We start from the raw sequence: 9,760 nt of genomic DNA on the forward strand, positions 1-9,760 counted from the left end.
GGTACAAAGTCGAAAGTGGTTCCAGCAGGATCCAAGTCTCTTCTTTAAAGACAAGTTCCAGCATCAAAAGAAGCAGAAAAGCAAACACTCCAAAAGACCAAAATGGAAGGAGGCAACAGTCCAAATGTGCAACTTCAGCAACTCCCCTTGGCCACAGCAGCTGTGTCTGTGCAGCCACACACTGACTCCTTCTCTTACAAGGTCAGATTTCCACCCCAGTTCCAGCAGGATCCAAGTCTCTTCTTTAAAGACAAGTTCCAGCATCAAAAGAAGCAGAAAAGCAAACACTCCAAAAGACCAAAATGGAAGGAGGCAACAGTCCAAATGTGCAACTTCAGCAACTCCCCTTGGCCACAGCAGCTGTGTCTGTGCAGCCACACACTGACTCCTTCTCTTACAAGGTCAGATTTCCACCCCAGTCTATCCCTAGAAGGCTCTGACTGTTGGAACAAGCTGATAATGCTGCTGTATTTGGGTTATTCTGTGCAGAAAGTTCTCTGTGTTTGTATTCAGCCATGCCTGGAGGCTGTGGGGTAGTGAGGGAAAGGAAGAGAAATTCTGTGTCTGGAGAGCAGAGAAAGTGAAGGAAGGATGGGCAGGTGAAAGATGTGGATGTCTGAGGATGTTGAAGTGCACTACATTGTGCCAAGTGCCTTTTCAGACTGATCCATAAATCAGTCACTGAGGTCAGATGTTCTGCTCTGCTGTGTGTTCAAGTGTTTGAATTTGAGCTGGGTGAGATCACAGCCAGAGAATCTGCAGCTGCACTAGGATGTGTTGCTGTAATTCCTCATTGTTCTCCAACTAGGAACAGAGCTGGTCCCAAATCAGTTTCCTCTGTGTCCTCCATTCTGAAGGTGCTTAGAAAAGTAAAGTTGATTTTTTTCACTGGCCACAGCCACAGCCCTGGGTGTGCTGTAGGAGTTGACCCAACTGCTGTTGGCTTGTGGCTGTCACAGCCCAGAAAACTGTGGGAAGATCTCTCAGGTGGTTTTGGTTGAAGCTGTTTGAGTGAATCTTATTTTCATACATCCGGATCAAGAGATTTTTTTTGAGCAGAATGTGAATCTGGAAGTTCTTGTTTTACTATGTATGAGAAAATGAATAGTACATTTACTGTGAAGGGAGTGTGAGCTTGGTTATCCCAAATCAATCCAAGTAAGGACTGGACTGTGGTGCAGACTGAATGAACAGTGCTAATGACATCTAATGAGGTTCAGACAGTTGTTGGGAGCACACAAATGCTAAATGGCTTGGCTTAGCCTCAGGCTCTTCTGTTTACTCCTACTCTACGTTTCCTTTGTGACTCAGCCTGTTTTACATCCTTTTTTTTTATTACAAATTCCATCATTGGGCAGTGAGAATTATTGCTGAGCTGGGAATGCCAATGCACAAGGGGTTGGGAGGTTCTTGGGAGCTGCTGCCAATCACTTGTGAGTGTGGAATAACTGGTTCATGTGAAAAGCAGCACAAAATCTGTGACAGTTTGGCCTTATCAGGTCTGAATTAGTGACTGAACCAGCAGCTGTTATCAGTGGAGAAGAGCAGAATTTAAAAGCAGAGGTTCCTGATCCATAGTGTTGAATTCCAGGGCAATAAACATTCTCATGAAAAGAGTTTTTCAGAGGGAAGAATGAGTGACAAGGTCGTTGTGTTTGGCTTTATCTCTCCTCTCTGAGACACTGCACAGTGATTTAAGGCTCCTGGAGAAAGTGGCTGTTAAGGTTATCTGTCACCTGAGTTCACAGGTTTGGAACACAGCCACAGGGAACTTACCTGAATTGCTCCAGGTCAGTGCAAAGGGAGGAAGATAAACAGATTTTATTGACAAGTGGGTATTGGACTAGATGACCTTTAAAGGTCTTTTCCAACCCAAACTATCCTCTGATTCAGGAGCAGTCTTAAAAGTCCCTTCCAGAGTGTGTAAAGAGCTCCAAATGCCTTGGCTAAATTTAATACCTCTGTTTTTTCTTTGTTCTTTCAGGAGAACTTGATTGGTGCATTACTAGCTATTTTTGGCCATCTTGTTAGCAGTATTGCACTCAACCTCCAGGTGAGTCTCCTGAAGCAAATACTCATCCTGCCTGCAGCATCCTGATTCAAAAAGCATCAAGAAAGCCAAACCTGCTCTGCTTTTGTTTCCTGTCCCAGAAATACAGCCACATCCGACTGGCAGGAGCCAAAGACCCCAGAGCCTACTTCAAAACCAAGACATGGTGGTGTGGATTCCTTCTGCTGATGCTGGGAGAACTGGGAGTGTTTTCCTCCTATGCCTTTGCTCCTCTCTCCCTGATTGTGCCCCTCAGTGCAGTGTCTGTTATAGGTAAGGGGGAAAGAGGTGATGGACACACATATCTGAGTGTGTTCAGTGTGAGATTTGCTGAATGACACAAACTCACTGTTTCTCTTTCTTTTTTTTTTTTTTTTATAGCTAGTGCAATCATAGGAATTATATTTATTAAAGAAAAATGGAAGCCCAAGGAATTTTTGAGTAAGTTTCACAGTTTCTCTTCATTTTCTCCTCTCTGCTTCCAAGTCATTCCACACACAGATTGCAATTGGAGGCATGGCAAGGTCTCCATTAGCCACAGGACTTAGAATCATAGAACCTTTTCAAATAGTTGTGTCATCTCATCCACTGTGAGTTAAAAATGGATATATTTTTCCTGACTTGTGCCAAATCATCTGATTTCATGGCTCTCCAGGCTAAAGCTGCATCCTGGCCATGACTCCACAGTAGCATAGGCCCAAGGGAATCAACTGAATTCCATACACATGCAGAACTGGGAGATCCTTCCAGTTCCTAGGCAAAGGGCTGTGGGCAGTGCCAGGCAGGATAAGCCCCAGGTTTGTAGTTCTTTTTAGCAGATGTTACCAGGTATGAGGGTTGGACTAGATGATCTTTGAGGTTTCTTCCATCCTGGTTGATTCTATGAGCTTTTCCCTCAGCTCCCAGCACACCCTGCCAGGGGTTTGATGGCTCTGATGTTTTGGAAGTGGGACAGGAAGGGCAGAGGAATGAATCACCCAGAGGAATGTGCCTGATGTCACTGGTGCTCATGTGTGAGATGAATTCCATACATCCACACTAACTCATTAACTTTGTTCTCTCTGGTTTTGTCCCTTGGCTCCTGCAGGACGATATGTCCTGTCCTTTGTAGGCTGTGGTTTGGCAATTGTTGGAACTTATCTGCTGATAACATTTGGACCTAACAGCCATGAGAAGATGACAGGAGAAAACATCACCAGGCACTTAGTGAGCTGGCCGTTTCTCTTGTACATGGTAAGGTGGCCCATGGAATGTGGGATGGTTTTGTGCTGGTTGGGAGTTTTATTTCAAGCCATCAATCTCTTTGGAAAACTCATAAAATCTGTCATTTTTTTAATGGAGACAAACTTGGCTGTTCAATAAGACATGTGCTCCAGGGATCACTCAAAAGAACCTCATTACAGAAAATAGGCTGAGATCTCTGAGGTGAATATTCAGTCAGGATTATTTGATCTGCTGCTTTACCAGAAAGAAAATGTCAAAAGTGGCTCCTGTTTCCTGTTCTGCAAGAAGCCACTGAAGATCTCATCTAAGTGGAATCTAAGTCGATGCTAAATTTGATCTCTGTGGGGAATCTTCATTTCCCTTTGCTTTGCTCTGTTGTTTTTGGCTGGCTCAGAATTTCCTTTACTGCCCTGTGATTTTAATAGTCTCATTTCTACCTTCTGTAGCTCGTGGAGATCATTCTTTTCTGCTTGCTGCTGTATTTTTACAAGGAGAGAAATGCAAACTACATTGTAGTTATTCTTCTGCTGGTGGCTTTGCTGGGTAAGTTGATTTGGACTTGTAAGATCTTACAACTACACTAAACTGAGGCAACTCTGCCATGTAGGAGATTATACTGACCAAAATAATGCCATGAAATTCACCAATCCACTCCAGAAATGTGACTATAACTATCTTGATGTGATGTTTAGGATCTTTGAATAACTAAGACTTATTTCCTATAAGACAAATAATCTGCCAAAACACAGAAAGTGCAAGTTATTTCTTAGTGACCTTCATTTGTTCTGTGCACACAAAGTGTGGATCAAAGGGATGAAAGAGAGGATTTGAGCTACAGGATTCCACTTCAACCTCTGTACACATGAATCTGTTGTTTCTTTAGGGAAACTGTGCTCAATTAAACTTTGAAAAGGGTGAGGGAGAGCCAGGCAGTGGTGCAGTCTGACACACTGTTGGATCTGTGACACAGTCCTCAACTGCTGCTATTTATGCCCCTTCAGTTACTGCAGTGTCTTTGCTTTTTTCCTTTTTTCTTTTTGTTTGGAAGTGTTTGGGGCTGGATTTGAGTCACCTATGCCTCAGAGACTGCATGAATTATAGACAGAGCCACCAGCCTCATTCTGAGTGGCCTTAACTTGACTTTCCAGAAAGAGAGAGAAAGGAATTGTGATTCTTATTGTGCAAACTTCCTTAGCTTTATTAACCACACCAAATGGCAGGATACAAATCTCCTCATGTGACATAGCACAACACTATAAACACAAACCACTAAGTGCTCCCAGTCTTGTAGACATGGGAACTGTGATAGAGAGAAGTTCAGGAACACAAGGTTGCTGTGGTGATATTGTTGGGAACAAAACTGGCAGAGCTGGGGATAAAATAGGCAGGTTTAGCCTGACAAAAGAAGGTTCTTGTGGGGCTGGGGTTGGTTGGCAGGTTCCTGTCAGTGCTTCAGCTGTGTCTGCTGTACTCCACAGGTTCCATGACTGTTGTGACTGTGAAGGCTGTGGCAGGGATGATTGTTGTCACCATTCAAGGGAACCTGCAGCTTGACTACCCCATATTCTATATCATGTTGGTGTGTATGATTGCCACAGCCATCTACCAGGCAACGTAAGCCCTTGGCTCTCCTTGTGTCTGTAACTGCTGCTTGCAGTGGGTCAGGAGTGAGAGTCACACAGTCATCAAGGTTGGAGGAGACCTCTAAGGTCATCCAGGCCAACTGTTAATCTCTCACTGCTGTAACCCCTAAACCATAACCTTCCAGTGCTTCCAGACACCTCTTAAACCCTTCCAGGGATGGTGACTCCACCACCTCCCTGGGCAATATTCCAATGGCTGACCACACTGAAACTGATGTGTTGTTTGTTATCCATTCCACAAATGCTGATTAAACTTTAGGAGAAGAATTATCTCTTCTCTCCTCTGACTTGTCCTCAAATCATAGAATTTAAGGGGTGGAATGGACCTTACAGATCATCTAGTCCCAACCCCCTGCCCTGGGCAGGGACATCTCATTAGATCAGATTGCTCAAGGCTTTCTCCAACATGGAATGAACACTGCCAGGGTGGGGGCAGCCACAGCCTCCCTGGGTAACCTGTGTCAGTGCATCACCAGCCTTAGGATAAAATTTTTTTTCTAATATCTAACCTAAACTTCCCTTCCTTCAGTTTGAATCCATTCCCCCTTGTCCCATCATTGCAGTCCCTAAATCCATGTCACAGGAGCCTGAGATAGTCATGGCCTTTGCTTTTCCATGCAGTAACACTGCCAAGTATTTCTAACCCCAAATCTATACCTGATTCAAAAATTTGCAGAACAGTTTGAGGCCTGAAAAAGTGGCAAATGCAGCAGAGTATCTGTGCACTGGCCAAAATCCAAGTGCAGCATCAGTGTTGTTAATAATGTGTCTATTTTTAGTTTTTCTTCCCTCTGTACATGTAATAACATAAAAAGCTGAGAGCAGCAGGGATAAAAAGCCTCTCAAAAATGAGAGTGACATTGTGGCCTTGAGCTCAGGGGCAGTGATTTCACTGCCTGCAGTCAGCACAGCCATAAGGCTCATTCTTCTCTCCTTTGTGTTTGCTCCAAGGGATGCTGATGGTTTGGGGGAGAAGGAGGGTGAATTTTCTGAAGTCCATGCATCACTTCTGAAAGGTGTTTCCAAAAAGAGGATCCTTCCCAATCAGGCCCTGCTGTGTGTCATTGTGTTGCAGGTTTTTAGCTCAAGCCTCTCAGCTCTATGACTCATCTCAGATCGCCAGTGTTGGCTACATCCTGTCCACAACAGCAGCAATCTCAGCAGGTAACTGCACACACCAGGGGCTGCTCCATGGGAAGGGAAGGGCAGAAGGTTTTGGAAAATAATCCTCACTTACAGCTGTGAATACTCAGCAAGACCATGACTTGTATTTCCTTGTCATTCTCTCTTCTGCAGCTCAATTCATTCACATGAAAAATGTGAATTATCCCATTAGAATAGCCTCATTTGGGGAAAATTTTCTGCTCTGTGCTGGCAGTTTGTTTGAAGTGCAGAGGAGCTTGTGTTGGAGGCTCTGAGATGAGCAATGGAATACTCAGCTAAAACTTCTCCTTGTGTCATTTTATCTAAGTTTTATTTTGCTTCTTCCTTCACATGAAGGTGTTAGAATTTTGTTCCTGATTCTCTTGTTAGCATTGTAGGATTCAGAATGTGTGTCCTACTGACATCCAGGACACCAAGGCCACTTACCTGTGACGTCTGAGCTGTGCATTGTTGTGTGGGGCCAAGAGTTTGTATCCTGTGTTAGATATAAACTGAGATATCTAGATATATCTGGAGTTAGATCCAATTTGGGTCCAGTTCAGCCCTCAGAAATAGTCTCTTGTTTGTGTGAGGCCTTGGCTGAGGCTTTGTCACCACAGGGACATGCAATATTTCCAGCAGTTTCCTTCACAACTCCCTGTCCCAGTGTGGAAAGATTTGTGCTGCTGCACAGATTTCACTTACATCTATATTAGTTAAAGCAGGAGAACTATTTTGGTAGTGAAACTCTTAAAAGATTTGTCAACAATGAAGTAAAAATCAGGACACCTTTGTCTATTTTGAGATCCTTCCAAAAAACCAAAGGTGCTGACTATAAAAATAGGAATGTTGCATGATGTGGTTTCTGGAAGGAGCAGTGAGATGTAATTGCTGAGGTAAACTGATGTAAGGAATTCTTTCCTTTTAAAGGAGCAACTTTTTACTTGGACTTCATGGGTGAAGATGTTCTCCATATATGTATGTTTGCACTTGGGTAAGTGCTTCGAGTTTCCTTGGTAGAAAATTGGAAAGTATTGCTGCATATGACTCCAATTTTAAAAATACATATCTGCTGTAAAAATATCTCTCTGCTGGAGGTACAAAGTGCCTCAGGGAGGAGACAGGCTGAGAGTACTTTGTTTGCCAGAGCAGTGTGGTCCTCAGAGCTCAAGATTCTCCTCTGGGTGGGGATGGAAACTCTAGAGCAATTGTGTCACACTCACAATTGTACAACATTAAACACTAAATCCCTTCCTGACTGTCCTGGACTGACTGTCTGACTTGTGGGATCTGTTTCCTAGGACATGGAGACTGCACAGTGCAGATCTGATCAGTCAGACATTTCCTCTTGTGCTCAGGATTTGGTACAGTGTCTGATGTAATGAGCTCTCCATCATCAGGGCTCAGTCTGCAATGGCTTTTACAGAGGAAACAATTGGGATATTGTTGTTGAGAACTGCACCTTTCTCTGTCAACACACTGAAAATCAAGATCAATGCTAATGTGTGTTTACCTGCAGGAAACCTTTCCAAGGTCAGGCTGCTAAATCCTGGAATATCATCAAAGAAAACCTAATGTTGATATGTTGTTTCCTTTCCCCTTTAGCTAGTTTGTTAATTAATTAAGGTGAAAAATTTTCCCTGTGTTTTGCTTTTGAAAATAGAAGGTTAAGTTTTGCTGGTTCTGGGTGAGTTTCAATGCTGTTGGAGGAAGTTCAGCCCTGGAACCAGTTCTGAATTCTGTGTGGAGCTACATGGAAGAAACAACTTGGAATATTCTGTCCTCTCCCTTTTCAGTGATGTCACTAATCTTTTCCTCTCCCTCAGGTGCCTCATAGCATTTCTAGGTGTCTTCCTGATCACAAGGAATAGGAAGAAACCTGTGCCCTTTGAACCCTACATATCCATGGATGCTATGCCAGGTAACATCCAGGGATTCATCACTCTCAAGTGGCTTCACAGTGGCAGCTCAGGCTCTGCTCAGTACTGGATGGATCAGGCAGTTGTGCTGTTTGCTGGTTATTCCTTCCCTTGGTTTTTTGGACCTTCTGAGGGATATGTGCCTGTTTTGCATGGAGCAGAGAGGAGATAATGTGCCACTTCTGCTGAGTCCCTTGGCACAGAGAGGATTTCCTATCCTTTCAGAACAGCCTTGTCCAGTTGGTTGTTATCTGGGAAGATGAATAGTTTTGAGCATGGGATTGGGATTGGGTTTGGTCCAGCAGGAAGAGCTGATCCTTGGGGAAGGCTGAGGTGCTGCCTCTGATTCTTGGGGAAGCACAGCAAAACTCTGCTGAGCTGTATGAAAATTATGCAGCACTTGATGAATAACTACCTGCCATTCCTCATTCCCTTGGAGCTTATTTCTCTATTAGCTGCTCCAGTGCTGAGCACAAACCTTCCTGTCTTTCATTTAACACTGGAGGAACCGATGAGCTGTAGCTGACTGATAATGTCCTGATTTACCAGAGCACAGGAAAAATGTCCCTAAGCATTTAATCTGTCTCTGCTCCCTCCAGGCATGCAGAACATGCACGACAAAGGGATTGCAGTTCAGCCTGACCTCAAAGCTTCTTTTTCCTATGGGGCTCTGGAGAACAATGACAACATGCCAGAAATCTATACTCCAGCCACACTGCCCATCGTGCAGGAGCAACATGGTTCCAAAGGAGTCTCTGCTCCACCCTACAGAGTGCTGGAGCACAGCAAAAAGGAGTGAGTGACCTTAAAGAACTGATGGGAATCCTCAGAAGTTTGACCTTTATTTATTTACCTGTTCAAATATAAGCAAGTGTAAAGCCAACCTTCTTGATAAGGGTTGAAAACTCGTCTCAAGCTGAATTTTCCAGGCTGATTATTAGAATTAGCAACTCTTTCTAATTGTGAAGTTGAAAGCACTTGTCTTGGCAAGAGGTGGACACCAGTTCTGCATGGAATGCTGCTGCCTGGAGGTGTGAAATGGGGAGTGCACCACTGTGGGAAACAGAGAGCTATGGGAAGAGAAGTGACTGTGCAATTTTTAGTCCTGCTGGGATTGTGTTTGTCTCCAAACAGAAGTTTTCAGGTATGGCTGACAGAGAGAGAAGGGCAGGATTTAATCGTGGGTGTATAGAGCCTGTGATGGATTTCCTGGAAGGCTGTAAATCCTCTGAGTCTGGTGTGACCACCTTAGCACAGCAATCAGTGGAGTTGTCTTTAAGCATCAACTCTGGAATTTGCTGTGTCTCTAGAGCAGCACAACTGGTTAGAGTGAACAAACCACTGTATCCCTCCAAACCATCAATCCTGGGCACTTTTTGTACCACTGTTCTCTGGCTGGTGTTGAACATAAGCACTGAGGATGTGGGTTGTTTTTAGAGCACCACTGGATTATATGTCAGCTTAGAACAAAGATTATTTCCCAGTTTTCTGATTTCATAGCTGAAGCTTCGAGTGGGATTAAATAGTGCAGAGGGAACACCGTAAAGGATGAGGACAAGGAGAAATGACAATAACTCCACTGGATCTGGGGGGGGAGGAGATTTTATGTAGTTGTTGATGAGGTCTTAATTCTCTCTCAGGTTTATTTTCCCTCTGGTTGAGGCAGGATTTCCAGCTTCAGTGATCCTAAAGGTGTGGACATTCCTTCGTTCAAAAGCTCAGCTTAGGTGGTGTTGGCTGTGTTCCTTACCCTTTCTGTCCTTAAAAAAAAAAAAAAAAAA

At 43.9% G+C, this 9,760-nt stretch overlaps 1 protein-coding gene across 1 annotated transcript; it reads left to right on the plus strand.

Moving 5' to 3' along the window:
* Window positions 1-302: 302 nt before the first annotated feature.
* NIPAL3 (NIPA-like domain containing 3) lies at window positions 303-8,778 on the plus strand. The gene is made up of 11 exons (XM_009080994.1): window positions 303-401; window positions 1,985-2,053; window positions 2,152-2,323; window positions 2,432-2,491; window positions 3,138-3,283; window positions 3,721-3,817; window positions 4,753-4,888; window positions 5,993-6,081; window positions 6,991-7,054; window positions 7,887-7,981; window positions 8,579-8,778. Exons 1-11 carry the CDS (start codon window positions 303-305, stop codon window positions 8,776-8,778), a joined length of 1,227 nt encoding a protein of 408 aa, XP_009079242.1.
* Window positions 8,779-9,760: the final 982 nt, after the last annotated feature.

This window comes from Acanthisitta chloris, unplaced genomic scaffold, assembly GCF_000695815.1.
Source record: "Acanthisitta chloris isolate BGI_N310 unplaced genomic scaffold, ASM69581v1 scaffold13008, whole genome shotgun sequence".
Classification (NCBI taxonomy): Eukaryota; Metazoa; Chordata; class Aves; order Passeriformes; family Acanthisittidae; genus Acanthisitta; species Acanthisitta chloris.

Coding starts and splice junctions, on each gene's coding strand:
- NIPAL3 (XM_009080994.1), top strand. CDS start 303: ATGGAAGGAGGCAACAGTCCAAATGTGCAACTTCAGCAACTCCCCTTG. Junction 2,492..3,137: donor GAAGCCCAAGGAATTTTTGA/GTAAGTTTCACA, acceptor TGGCTCCTGCAG/GACGATATGTCCTGTCCTTT. Junction 6,082..6,990: donor AACAGCAGCAATCTCAGCAG/GTAACTGCACAC, acceptor TTCCTTTTAAAG/GAGCAACTTTTTACTTGGAC.